The sequence below is a fragment of the Macrotis lagotis genome, chromosome X, assembly GCF_037893015.1.
Source record: "Macrotis lagotis isolate mMagLag1 chromosome X, bilby.v1.9.chrom.fasta, whole genome shotgun sequence".
Lineage (NCBI taxonomy): Eukaryota > Metazoa > Chordata > Mammalia > Peramelemorphia > Peramelidae > Macrotis > Macrotis lagotis.
In genome coordinates, this window is record NC_133666.1 from 554,864,197 (window position 1) to 554,879,528 (window position 15,332).

General features: G+C 33.2%; 1 protein-coding gene across 3 annotated transcripts in view; it reads right to left on the reverse strand.

Annotated features, from left to right (window-relative positions):
* Positions 1-15,332, reverse strand: part of RGS22 (regulator of G protein signaling 22) — a 187,628-nt gene that overhangs the window by 38,377 nt on the left and 133,919 nt on the right. For all 3 annotated transcript variants that reach the window (XM_074200605.1, XM_074200607.1, XM_074200606.1), the window contains 4 exons: positions 11,459-11,548; positions 9,955-10,112; positions 8,431-8,593; positions 5,798-5,956 (listed from right to left, as the gene is read on the reverse strand). In XM_074200605.1, coding sequence (XP_074056706.1) covers positions 5,798-5,956; positions 8,431-8,593; positions 9,955-10,112; positions 11,459-11,548 — 570 coding nt within the window. The remainder of the gene's footprint in view (positions 1-5,797; positions 5,957-8,430; positions 8,594-9,954; positions 10,113-11,458; positions 11,549-15,332) is intronic.

The window sequence follows — 15,332 nt, forward strand, 5'->3', positions numbered from 1 at the left end:
GATATTTAAAAAGGATTTTCCATGGAAATTACAGAACATAAAATAAGAAGAGTAATAATAAAGAAACAGATTACAATAGTCAAAATTCCTTTAAATAATTCTTTAAATTAGAAAATGCTTTATCTCCTTTGAATCTCCTAGCTTTTCAGATGAGGACACTCAAAAGAAAACATGACTTGCCAGTAACGTGTACCTACCAGGAAGGATCAGAGGCAGAACTGGAAACCAAACCTTCTTAACCGAATCCTGTACTTTATCCACACTGCCTATACTCTATCTGTGGTATGAGAACATTCTTTCTATTGAAGATTCTCATCTTATGATTTTTGTACACAACTTTCATTCATAAAGAATCTGTCAAATGAGTTAGAAGTTTTTCTATTTTTTTTAATATTCTGTGGATATCAATGTAGCCTTCATATAGCAAAGCCTTACATAACAGAAGCTGCTACTATTCTGATAATCAAAGTATGCAGTGACTTTTTAATGCCACATCTAACATGCAAATTCATGGAATTATCAATTTAGAGCTTAGAAGGAATCTTAGAAGTTATTGAGTTCAATCCTCTCATTTTGCAGAAAGGGAAACTGAGTAACAGTTGTGTGTGGGGGTGTGTGTCCTGATGCTGCCTCTCATATGAAGCAGACTTTTAACATCTTTCTTACTATCTTTCATGTATCTTTTCCTTTAAATCTCTTGCAATTTGATTCTTCTAAAACTATCATGTTCACACAGAATTACTGGGAAGATTTTTGTTTTTGATTAGAGAATAGAGTTGTTAAAAAAAACTTGAGATTTAGTAGCAACAAGAAGCTGAATAGCAATGAAAACATTGTATAATTTACTGAGTTTAATGTCTGATCTTCTAGTCAGTTCTGGGCCCAATTCACTGACCATTGTCAGTATCTATCCAAGAGAGACTTAGAACTGAACTAACTCAACAGAATTGCCATTCAATGACAAACAATCTGTGTATTAGGTATTCTTCATCATGATTTTTTTTCCTAACATGAATGGCTAGGCTGATCTCTTTTAAGTGGTTGGAGTTCATTCTGAATGCCTTACAAGGTGTTAAAGGCACAGGAATATCTGGAGAATCCCTCTTTGAAATTTTATTTTGTTATTTTAAATTTTAAAATAGGAAATTTTACTTTCAATGATCATTGTAAATACCTCTGCTAAACATATAATTTCCATTTAATGCCTCTCCTGATAGTACTATTCAACAGATTACTGAAGAATATTATCTGTGGTCACAACTGTCATGGGATCTTGTGTGCTTTTACAATAGGGGCTGTCACATAGGAGGCACTTAATTGTTGTCTTAACTTGTTGACTTAACATCTGTATTACACCTTGCTTGAGGAATGACTTTAAAAGCTCATTTTGTTCCACCAAGTCAAATAACTTTTGTTAACAAAAAAAAAAATAGCAGACATAGGAGGACCTTCCATTCCCTCCCTCTCACTCTCTCTATTATATACATGTGTGTGTGTATACATATATATATATATATATATATATATATGAAATCAATCATATAACTAATGAAGGTGTCATTTATTATACAAAACTATTTGTAAAAGCTTTTCCTATCGTCCTTATATTGTCATCATCTATGAAAAGTTTTCAAGCAAAATTTTTCCAGAGATGAGAAAGTAGGCTATGAGTGGTGTGTATGAAAATAGTTGTATATAATTATGTATATATACATATATATCCATCTAAATATCAATATACTTCTATAAATAGATATATAAAATTGTCTGCAGTCTTTTGGAACTCTCTCTTTTTTGAGAAACCTTGAAATTTCTTAAATTTGTGCTCCCTTCAGCAAAACTTCTGAATATTTGGCTGGGTTCAGTGACATTTCTAAATTGACAATTCCTATATAGGACCCTCTTGTACTGAGGTGATGAAGTTCAATGTGGTTCTTCCACGAATAATAACAATAACTACATGTGTACATTATGGAAATAGTAAGGCCAGAAACTTGCTAAAGTACTGAGTAAGCATTACCTTATTTGATTCTCACAACCCTGGGAGACAGGTGTTATTATTACCCTTATTTTACAGATGAGGAAATCATTAAGGCAGAGGTGAAGTGATTTGTCCAGAGACATAGAGCTAGAAGGTATTTGAGTCTGGATTTGAACTCAGGATTTCTTGGCTTCAGGTCCAGTGCTCTAACCACTGGTACAACCTAGCTATCCCCTATCATTACTGATGAGAAGGAAGAACTTTATTAGAATTTCTCTACCTCTCTATCCTCTGCAAGATAATAACAATGAATTAAATTAAATTAAAATTAAATTAAATTAAATTAAAACTCAGCATTTTAAGGTTTATAAAGTGCTTTACACATTTTTATCTCATTTGCTTCTCACAGCATTGTTGCTGCTATTATGCCCTTTTCAGAGATGAGAAAATTGAGAAATTAGGTTACTTGCTAAGATCACATAGATACTAAACACTTGCAATAGGATTAAGATTCAGGTTTTCCTGACTCCAGTACTAGGTCTGCTACTTGAACCCACTGCCTCAAGTGCAAGTACTTTGTAAATCTTTAAAATAGTATAGAATTGAGTTATCATTAATACCATATTGCAATTATCTTTACCTTCATCTCTTCGATATGATACTTTGTAAATCTTTAAAATATTATGTAAATGGAGTTATAATCATCACTATGTCTATTTTCTTTATCCTCCCAAGTACTACAAGGAAAGATGACCAAGTGTCAGAGGCTGGGCACCAAGATAGATCACTAGTTCCATTTTTACATTGGGGCCAGGACCAACACTGAACTTCCTGACATTGAAGGAATGAAAAAAAGCTATTGAGTGCTTACTGAAAGAAAGAGATGGGGATACAACTGGGATGTCAGGGAGCCTGAGCAGGCTGGTCTTTGGGACATTGTAGGAAGAGGGAGTCTTAAGATGATTTAGGACTGATAGATCCTGTTTGTGTCTCTGGGCATCTCAGATTAACTTCAGTATCAGGGTTAGATTGATAGTCATCAGATCCTGGATAAGATTTTTATATGGAAGAAAGAATTTTTATAAGGAAGGCTGAATTTGACCACTCTCCCTGAGGACCCAGATGATTAACCACTAGAGTTGCTTGCCTAGAATATTTCAAGTCCAGAAGTTTCCAGATTTTGGTGAATGGAGAGGATAGAGGGGCATTGTTCCAGAAAAACAGCAAAGAAGAATAGAGGGGGAACTAGGCAGTCAGAGGAGATGTTAAGGAAAAGACAGTTTGAGATACCAAAGCTTTTCCATAGCACACCACCAAATGGGCCATAAAATTATGTTCCTTGTTGCCTTTGGGTACATAATGAAACCATTTTTATTTAGCTTCTAGATGAAAGCCATCTTTTCCAATTGGATGTAACTTGTTTATTTATGTCTTCTTTAAATATAGTAAAAACTATTGATATGGTCTTCAGTTCCTCCAATAGTTTATTAACTCAATTTTTCTTGGTCAGAGATAATTCAGTTAAGTATAACAACAGTTAAGTTAATGTTCATAGTTTTATAAAGGTGTGATTCTTATTGCCTTCTACCTCCATTTTCGATTACTTTCACTATGATGGCCCTCAGGACATTTTTGTATTTTTGTTCATTTTATAGGTTTCCATGGCCAAAAATTCAGCACACAGGGAGCCTACTTTCTCCATACTAAATTGCATCTTGAATAGGAGCAGGCAAAGTCTGTCACTATGACCATTCTTCAAATTTTTGGTTCAACCTATCAAAAACTAAATAATCTTCAAGAATCCAGGGTCATGGTGATACCAGAATGAGATGCCAAAGGAGAACTTTTATGAAGAACAGTACTTAGGAGATTACACAGTAACAGATGAAAAAAAAAAGTTAAGTTTAAAATTTCCATTGTTTTTTACAGGTAATCATGGTTTTTCACTATGTCTCAGACATTTTTTCATCTATTTTCTGTTGAACATGCCAGACATGTGGTCTGGACCCTGATATTACCTTAGGTTTAGTTCCACCCTGATGTAGCTGCTTGTCAGAGCTGTCTTTTTTTTTATATTCTTTCAGTTTTCTAATCTTGTTCTCCATCTGGGAGTTTTGCTTAAGGCATGAACTTCTTTCCCAATTGTCCCCCAACTCGGTCATCTTAGGTCACTTTATCCCTCAACCTACTGGGAAAAGCTCAAGAAATTCTTTCCTGTATCCCTCCCTAACTGATCTTTTTGGATCCCAAAGATACTTCTCCCCAAATTGCAGGATAGGAGCCTCCTTCACTTCATTGATGAGGTTTACATGCTCCAGTTGTGTCTACAGGATGATAAAGCAACTGGTAAACTATAAGTCTGGTTAACCCTTAAAAAAAACTATTGAAACCAGTCATTTGGCAACAGGAATATACATACAAAGTTAAGAGTGCTTCAATCTTCAATTAGTTATACTGATCAGTTGAAATAATGAGCACTAGTTTAACTAACCCAGAAGACAGAAGTCAATAATTCAATAGCTGTCTTTCTCATATATTTGAGCTAAGTCTGAACAACTTCAGTCCTTATATGTGCTGGTTGGTACAAAAATTACTTTTATTTATGTAATAAATATTATATTAAAATATTTAATGGCTGACATTTGATATGTCAATATTCTTTAATGTTTACAGAGCATATTACTTATGCTCATTATTTCAACTGATCCTCTCAACAACCTTGTGAGATAGATATATTGTATTAATATTTCCATCTTATGCTGAGGAAATTGAACCTTAAAGAGGTAAAATGACTCTATAGGCAGTAAATGGTAGAGCTGGGATTTGAACCCATATCTTCTGACTATTAAACTGGCAGTTTCCAGCCAACTACTAAATAATAGGCAAACCACAGCAAATGTCCAAATTGTTTGCCATAAGTGTTTTGCTAATACAGTAGAGCATTTCTAGACCATTATTGTTATTTCTGTCATGAGTCACAAGAAAATCACTACAGTAAATAGAGTAGAATTTAAGTAAGTGGTACCAGAAATTACTTAATGCAGTGGGGTCAAAAATCAAATATAAATAGGGGCCTTTATACACCATTATCCCTGAGAGTTGCATATTGTCTTGTTTTAAAATATAGGATCTATATTTTATTGAATTTTGTCAAATATTTTCTAATTACATTTTAGTTTGGTTCAGTCTGCATTCAGGAGGGTTGACAAAAGGATTTGTATTTGTCACATTTGGATTAGAGACATTAAGAAAAACTGGGTAGTTGGAGGAATAATATCTTCTTTCAATTGTGAAATGAAACATAATTACTGCCAACACTAACTGTTGGGCCCAAATTCCCTTTTTAACGTGAAGTAGCTTTATGGTTCTGTAATTTCAAATTCTAGTTTTCCTTCTCTACATTTTTTAATTTTTTTTATTAATTCAGAAGGCTAGCAGCATTTCCTGGTAATGTGACTCCAAAATGTTTGATCAGTTCAGTAAAAGGGATTGAAGTTCCAAGTAGTTAATACTGAGTGTGACATAGTTAGATAGCAAAGTGAAGTATAGGTCTGGAGTAGGGAAAACCTAAGTTCAAATTTGGTCCCAGTTATTTACTAGCTGGGTGATCCTGGGCAAGTCACTTAACCCTGCTTGCCTCAGTTTCCTCAACTATAAAATGAGCTGGCAAAGGAAATAGCAAATTACTCCTGTGTCTTTGCCAAGAAAATCCCAAACTGAACCATGAAGAGTCAGACACCACCAAACAACAACAAAAATGATATGTATCATCTAAATACAGCCATCACTGCACCAAAAATTATGCCCTTCTCTTACCTTTATTTTTTGACGTGCTGCATACTGTTCACTTGACAGGAACAAGGGCAACCACATATTTTCTAGCCTTCTTCGGACACATTTTTGGATTTCCAGGAAAACAGGTGATGCCAACTGCTCATGAAGAATCATACCCCAGCCACCACCTAACTGCATTATCTTTTTTTTAAAGAAAATATTAATAAGGAAATATTGCGGTTAAAATAGATTTCTCATAATTAATAAATAAAAATCAGTCTTAGAATATGCAAATTTTTTCCTACCCCATGTAAAATTCAGTGAATGTTAATGTATATTCATGTCAATTTACTTTCCCACCAAGTGAGGGGAAAAAAGAATTTATTCAATGTGTATATGCTTTCAATAGGCACACCTTATTTACATTTATGAAATGTGATATTTTGCTAAATATCACCAGTATAAGCATTTAAAAGTCTGTAAACAAAACAGAATAGAACAAATATACATTATTGGAACAATTAATTGTTTGAATACAAACCTGTTCCAGGGTTACAGCATTAAAAAGATTGGCATTTCTATTTTTTTTTTTGGAGGGGGAGGAGGAGACACTATCTCTCATTGTCTGTTATAGTGTACACAACATTTCTGAAAATTACTGTGGAAGGAAACAAAATAATTGACCTTTATTTTTAATTTCCTGGCTCTGGGTCATGATTAAAGCGATTGCTAAACTCAATGTCTTGGTTAGACCAGTATTACCAGAACTCTCAAAACTGAAGAAGTTTCATTTCCATCACAAAAAGAAGTATATCATAATGGCATCTTCTGTCCTGTGGCTAATGAAGGAGGAGATACGATAAATAATTAGCAATGGTGCTGAGATAGTGTCAGAAATGAGTAGAACTTGACAACCAGGGTTAAATATCAAGTCCAAAGGTGGTTAAAATGTAAACATCATAATTTTAAATACTAAGGATCATTGAGAAAACAATTAATCACAGATCCATCATAGACTGGTACATTTCATGAAAGCTGGAGATCTGGGGGCAGCTAGGTGGTGCTGTAGATAGAGTACTGGCCCTGGAGCCAGGAAGACTAGAGTTCAAAATACAGCCTCTGACACTTACTAATTACCTAGCTGTGTGACCTTGGGCAAGTCACTTAACCCCATCGCCTTACCCAAAAAAAGGAAAAAGTACAAAAAGAAAGCTGGATCCAATGTTCATTTAGATTTCAGCAAAATATTTGACAAACCATCTCACTTTGCTTATGGATAAGATGGATAAATGAATAGAATAAATGCTTGTTGAATTTATTTGAAATAGAGACAGATGGGTTAGATTAGCAACTTATGGTCCCTGACTGTAGAACTCCCAATTATAACCTAAATCAGATTAAAAGGTAATTGGGAAATATTTAATAAAATAAAAAAGATACAATACAACATAGACAATATGTTAATTTATGTTTTTCTAAGTCAATATACCTGTTGGGATCTGTCTCTATTAAAGAGTAACACCAGGTTGAAAGATAGTTAAATGAATTTGGAACTATATGAATGACTGAACCTAAAAAAGCAATTACTTATTTGATTAATGTCACCTTGGAAATTTGTGCCACATTCCCAATTCATGGTATTAATTAGGAGAAAACTTCCAAAACACAAAGGAAATAACTACATAGGAGAAACACTACAGGGTACAAGCTATGATCCCAAATCAAAAAAAGAAATAATTTGATTATATCAAATAAATTAAAAAGCTTTTGCACATACTAACTGATGCAACTAGGAGAAGAAAAGATTTGGATTAAAGAATTCTTACAAGTAGTAAATAAGCAAGAGATAATTCAAACTTTGGTCCTGTAACTCCAAGTTTATCATTCTTGATACTGTCCCTATGTTTTAATCTAAGAAGTTATTAAATGCTAAGTTCCTTATGTAGAATAGTTAAATGACTGATTTAAACTCCCATTTAATGAGTAATGATTTGAATATTTGGTTTTGAGTTATATTGTTTTCCTGAAGTAATCAATGAATATTTTAATTCTGTGTTTAGGACATTAAAAATGAGTCCATATGAACATGAGTTATCTAATATTCCTAATGCTTAGAGACCTAATTAGGTTCACTAGAACCTTGTAGTATGTATAAAAGAAACACATGTTCTTAAAAATATGATAGAATTGACATTATTGAAAGAGTGCAAAACCAGGATGATACTTTCCAAAAGAGTTCTGAAATTGCAATGACGAGTCACAGAGCATAGCTTCGGGGAGCAGAAAATCTGAAGAAAATGGTTCCAGTGACCTGGAACGTTCTGAGAGAGATCAAACAGAAAGGGAATGGAGGTGACTCTGTTGACTAGTTGACTCTGTCAGTGGTTTCCTATCCTTTGAAAAATGAGGTTATCCTCCCACAAGCCCAAGGCAATGGCCTGTCATAGTCTAACTTTTATGAAATTTTACTTTCTTCTATAATGATAATGGTTCTTTAAACAAGACAGTTTAAAAAAAATAACAGAGGGAATTTAAGCAAGATTAACTAAAGAGTCATAAGAAATAAATGATATCAGAAATGTCTATCATGCAAATAAGATGAGTAAGGATAAGTCTTTATGTCTCAAGTGTGAATAAAAATTTAACTTGGCAACTTCATATTGAAATACTGATACCTCATCTTGTTGTTCTTTTGTAGCTGGACTGTTGGGTCCAAAGAAGTATTTTTTGTTAAGGTATCTGTTTTTAATTTCTATAGATTTTGCCTCTCTTTGTTTTTTATCTTGGTGAAGTATTCTTCTGAACTGCTCAATGTCGGTCCAGCACATGAGGTCCATACTATAAAAGGATAAATAAAATATAAATGAATGCCTGAAAGCATCTATTAAGTTTTAAGGACTTTTTCCATTTCTGCTGACAAGTCATTATTTTGAAGGTATGTAGAAAGCAAATGTGATGACTAATTAACCAATTATGTAAATTTGTTAAATCTGATCACTAGCTAGATTAGTGTTGTTGATGACAATCTGTAATATTCTAGTTTACTTTAGTTATCTTAGTAATTATTTTATAAATATGTCACAATGACAAATATAACTTTAAGTTATAATGCCATTATTTTGGAAAAAGGCATTCAAATCACTTCTCTTCAAAGCTCAATAATGACACCTCCATTTGTGAGGTGATGATTCAAATCAATCCAATATAAAAATAATTGTTAACACATTGACAATTATTAAATTATCAATATTATATTAATAGTCATCAATATTAACTTATTAGTAAAAATCCATTGTTGATAAATTATCAGTAAATAACTTTTTTACTGGACCACATAAATATAATACAAGAAGATTGCATTTCTGAAGTTCTTTAAAAATTGTAAACAATAAAACAAAAAATATTATATTTCATCTATATGATAGATTAAGGACAATTCTCACTAGAAAGAAGGGAAAATTCTGCCACAACAAAAGATTAGTTTGATCAGGTATATACATAAGAATGAGTATCAGGAACTATCACTGACTGCTAGAGTTAAACTTTATACTTAGAAGTCATCTTCTACTAAATATGAATGAACGTCAGCAAGAGATTATGGCTAAGTTCACACTAAACAAATAGATTGAGAGTTCTCAGTTTTTTAGCAAAACGTTAATTTTTTTTTGCTTATATTCAGTTGTACACACAAATGTTGCATCACATGTATGAAACATGCTTCACTGTGTGGGAAATTAAAATAATTTCAATTTTTAAGAAAAATTTTATATCATTGAAATGTTAGCATTCAGTCTTTTGACCAAGTAACTTTATCTTCCCAGAAATAGCAATATCATATTTATGAAAAACACAAAAAGACAAAGTTGTTATTTTTAAAGCAGTCAATGCCAAAATAATTTAATTATTGTATTTTTGCTTTAATTAAGATTTTTTTTGCTTTAAGAAATTTTTTTTACAATTGATCTTTTTTTAAAAAAATGTTAAAATCAAATCTGAAACCTAAAATATGTTTAGAATCATTTCTAATAATTATGTTTAGTGGTTATTAGGAATTTAGCATGATACTTCTGGGTTCAGCAAAAGCAGATTTCATAATCAAAGAATTACTGAAATATTTTCAATTAGAAGTATATTAGACAAGAATGCTGGGTCAATTTGCCTCAACTTAAATAAATTTATAAACAGCAAACATTACATACCTAGCAGAATGAGATGCAAGAAATTGGCGGAAATGTTCAAACTCCAACTTGTTGTTAATCAGATAATTAAAATCAAGATGTTTAAATTCTTTAGGAACTTTATTCCAAAGTTGTGTTTCTTTAGAAATATAAGGAACTGCTAAATCAGGTACAGTTTCCTAATGTAATATAAATAGGTTGTTGTAAGATAAATAGGAACATTTTCTACCAAATGTTAAGCATTTTTTTTACAAATATCTATCTCAGAGCACAAATGAATTTCCCCATTTTTATAATCAATATGTCAGCCAATAAGAAATTATTTAGTGCTTACGATGTATGATTTTAAGAGTTAAGGATACAACAAATACAAAAAATAAAACAATCTCTATTCTCAAGGATAATGTAGAAAAATGAGTCCAAAGTTAATTATTATCTCAGAGTCAAGTCAGTAGGGGAATTGAGTAGTCAATCCAGGAAGCTGGTTTAAAGCTAGACAAACTATGACTACTATCTTTTTAGAGTACTCTTTCATTATGACAAAATCACAGCATTAAATAATTTGCAGTTGTATGTGTAAGAGAGCAGGGACTTTATGGAAGTATGCTACCCTTTGAATTCCTCCCACTATTTCACCTAAAGTAATGCCATGATAAAAATCAAAACAAAATTACATAGATTTAGTAGGAAGAATAATTCTAAGAGAAATACCTTGAATTCATATTGTTGATTTGAAGGTTAACACTTGCTTCTATGATGCTGTTGTCAGTTTTATGAACTATTTTCCAAAATATTAATTAACATAATCAATTAGCGGCAATGACATAACAATGGATAGAGTGCTGATCGTGGAGTTAGGAAGAACTGAATTCAAATCTTTCTTAGCCTCAGGTTCATTGTCTTTAAAATGGACATTATAAAAGCACTCACTCACTGTTAGGAGAATCAATCAAACTAGGTAACCTATGCAGAGCACTTTGCAAACAAAGTGCTATATAAGTGTTGTCTATTTTTATGTAAGATTTTAAATGTTTCAAATTCAGGGCTAATTAAGATGACTCGTGAAGGATGCAAACAAAATACACTAATAAATACAAATAATAAACAAATAAAAATAATTCCATAATCTTTTCTTTTCCCCCAAAAGACACTGTCAATTCCTTGTAATTTTTAAATTTCTTCCCTTCCCATTTGGGAGAATTCTTAATTCTTTCTTGAACTTATAAAGTGGGAGAAATGTGGCTGCTTTAAAGACTGACCAATATTAAAACAAAACCATTTCTGAATAAAAATCTCAGCTATATGGTCTCTCTCAGGGAAGATGAGCTTTTGAGAAACAATTGATCATTCATTTAATTTCCTTGCTGTGGGGTTAAACATATTCAAAAAATGTTAACCAGTTGTGTGACTGGTAAATAAAGAGCAGTAAATTAAAACTCACTGCTGTTGTTTTAGCAAAGCTTGTTTTCAGTTTCTTTTCCTGAAATATTAAAAGTCTGTTCATATAAAGAAGGACTTGTCTTACCTCTTTCTTGGGAACAGTCTCTTTGTGCATAGCCTGCAGCTTTCTAAAGTACAAGGAATCCAACTGTCGATCTTGTTTGACCTGCTCCACCTAACAAAAATAATAGTGTATCTCATGCCATCAATAGATAAGACCTAATCCAGCTAATCCAGGATGTCCTATTATTTGAAAGATGAAAGTGACACATATGAATAGCAGCATTATCACTTCAATCAGATACTGCTTCAAGCTATCACTTCCCAATGACCTGTGCCAGTGAAGCAGGGGATGACCTTAGCATCTTCAATGACCAGTAACAAAGAAGTAAGAGTTACTAGCAAAACAAACCAACACATACTGGTCACTTCTAACAAGTCTCATCCCACTCCTTTATGCTATCACATCTTTGTTAAGAGACGCTGCTCTTTTATGATTAGTTCTTTGGAGTCAAGAATGGTGACTACATGATCAGAGTTGTGGCATCTTTCAAACCAACATCCCAATACAGGGCTCATCATCGTTTCCTCCAAACCTACCCCTCTTCTGAACTTTCCTAATTCTGTCACGGCTACCATTTAGGCAGTTGATATATTTGCAGCCTCAGCATTTTCCTTTAGTCCTTGTTCTCTCTGACTGTCCATTAACCAAGCTACCTAGCATTCAACTCTCACTTGAGGTGAGAAGTTGTAGTACATGTATGTAGCGTCCAAATCCTGGTAAAACCATTTCAGCAGCAGACTAACCAAGGTTAAAGATAACCACCAGCCTCAAACCTCTTGATGAGTTAGGGGGGTGTCTACTCCAAGTCTATGAAGACTTCCCTTGGTGGAATGGGTAGATGAGGACAATTTGTTCCCATGGCTATAAAGGTGGCTGAAACTGTGGAGCTTGGTCAGTCACTGAAGATAACCAAGGTCATCCACTGTATCCTGGACCATCTTTAATCATTCTGACATTTGTCTTGCCACTGGACTTGTAAGAGAGAGAGAGAGTGAGGCTGGCGACTATGTACAACTCTGTCTCACTTAAATCCAATTTCATGCACTAGTCAAGATATCACCCCATAATGTTATTGGTGGTCTTTGAAAAGAAAGGACACTGGGCTGCTAGGTGGCGCAGTGGATAAACCACCAACCCTGGAGTCGGGAGTACCTGGGGTTCAAATCTGGTCTCAGACAGTTAATAATTACCTAGCTATGTGGTCTTGGGAAAGCCACTTAACCCCATTTGCCTTGCAAAAAAAAAAACCTAAAAAAAAAACAAAGAAAGGACAGGGGCGGCTAGGTTGCACAGTGGATAGAACATCAGCCCTGGAGTCAGGAGTACTTGAGTTCATATCTGGCCTCAGACACTTAATAATTACCTAGCTGTGTGGCCTTGGGCAAGCCACTTAACCCCGTTGCCTGACAAAAAATAAAAAGGACAAACAATAACCTTTAGGCTTTCATTACCTCTTACAAAGACAGTTTTTAATATAAAATTTTATTTTTTTAAGTTAATTTTCTCTGCCTAATTCTTTTCTCTGCCTGATTCTTCCCCCATTAAAAAAAAAGAAAAACAAAACTCTTGTAAATTTTAAATTTTGTTGCCACTTAATTGGTCTTTTTCTAACTATTATTTTTGACAATTTTCTAACTTCTTCAATTGTTGCAAATTAACTCTTTCAGTTTTGATGTTGGCAATCTGCTCTCTCTTGTTCTCTCTCTCATTCTCTCCTCTTTCACTTCTTCACCATCTCCTCTCTCTCTCTCGCTCATTTTTTTCGATTTAATAAATATCTTTATTAGCTAGGTGGTACCGTAGATTAAGTTCTGAACCTGTAGTCAGCCTTAGACATTTGTGTGAACCTAGGGAAGTTATACAACCTCTGCATGCCTCAATTTCATCATCTATAAAATGGAGATTATTACTTCCCAAGGTTGTTATAAGGATCAAATGAGATAATTACACATCACATAGTAAGTACTATATAAATGTTAGCAAATACTATTATTAATATAACGGCTATTTATCATTTCAATAGTTTTAAAAATTTTGTTCATTTTTTCTTTTGTGAAGTATGACATTTTTATTTGGGAGTTTTAATTTGTTGAACTTCTTTTATTTAGTTACATGCTCAATCCTCTAACCTCTTCTTTTGTTTATATAAATATTAAGAGATATTTTCCTCATATTTTCCCTCATAGATTTTGCTATAAATCATTGTTATTGATTTGTCAGAAATAAGTTCATATAATAATAATAATAAAAGATTTAATATAGTTATTTAGAGTTTCATTCTTTGTTCTTTGACTTTATTTTTAGGACCATTATGGAATCTTTACTTAAAAATTCTTTCTTCAAATCTCTCTTTAATTAACTATACACTCTTGATTATATTGCATCTGATAATAATGTATTTTTTCTAGCTTTTCTGCATTTTTAAAAATTTCTTTATGTTCAAGGACAAAGTCAACTTTTGCAAAAGTGTCAGACAAAACTGAAAAAAATAAGTGCTCTTTATTATTCTCATTCAGTAATTACCAATCCATAATTCATTCCTTTTTAAATTAATCTGACTTGTGTGAATCTGAATGGGATATGCTACAATCACAGACTTTAAATTAATTTGAACTGATTAGTTTTTCCTTTAAGCACCTATATAACATGCTAGGCAATGCACTAATCAATATTAATTTGTTAAATGGAACTGAGTGGTTAGTTATTGATGGTTAGCATTGAAGCGACTACCCTGGAAAGGTGATAGAGCTGATAGCACTAGAGAGACTCTTCCATTTTCTTTGAGGTATTCCTGGTACTCTGAGAGGGAGAGGTGGCTAATCTTACTCTGGAAGAGTGAGGTCATAGTATTGCTAAATGTGGGGCCTTGTCTGGAATAAAAATTGTACCTGTCTCATTTGTAGGGACGGGAGAGATCAGAATATACTACTAAGAAGTGGCTACTGAATATCTAATAGAAGGACACATCTCAAAGTGTCACCAGAGCTAGGTGGCATAATGATCTGAAGTTGGGAAGATCTGACACCTCTTAATTCTAGAGTCTTCCATCTGTTAATTATCTCTTATTTATCCAACACATAGTATATAATTCTACCTCTTGGCTTGAGGCATTTTCTCTGACTCACCCCAGGTTTAGAACCTTTTCTCTCTCGTGTTCTGCCTAATGATCTCCCTTAAATCCTCAACTAAAGTTTTATCCAGCTTTAAATCACTTAATGGGTGTTACTCCACATAAACTAAGACCTGGGAAAGATCTTAGCTTAAAAAGGTATTTCACTGCATCTGGGGTTATCTCCAATGTCCTGACCTATGTTTTTGCCACTGAACCCAAATGACTCCAGAGGTGAGAATGAGACTGGTGACTTTGTATGGTGCTCCCTCACTTAAATTCAACTCGTCTGTAAGTCATGCCATCATTTCTCTGGTGTCATAGTCCTCTGAGAGAATGAAAGACAAACAACAACAAATAAACAACACCACTGAAGTTTCACCTTCTACTTAAAGTCTTTTACTAATTTCTCTTAATTTGAGTACCTTCCCTCTATTAATTATTTACTATGTATCCTGTATATAGCTTGAGATACAAATACTTTTCATAGCAAATGCGGAAAATTGATTATTTTCTATAGGTGTAATATTTACAACTCATGTAATGTAAAACTAAATGGGATTAATCAATCCAAACGGAATATTGCTTTGAAACAATGAAAAGGGACATGTTCAGTATATAATAGTTTACTTATTTATAGGAAATCAAAACTCAGATCTCTATCTTTTGATGGTATTTATAAAGAAAACTGAAAATAGCCTATAATTAAAAATTTTGTTGTGACATGAGCTTGCTTCAGTGAAGAAACAAGATTTTTGGGGGGAGGGGATAAACTTTGATAAATAC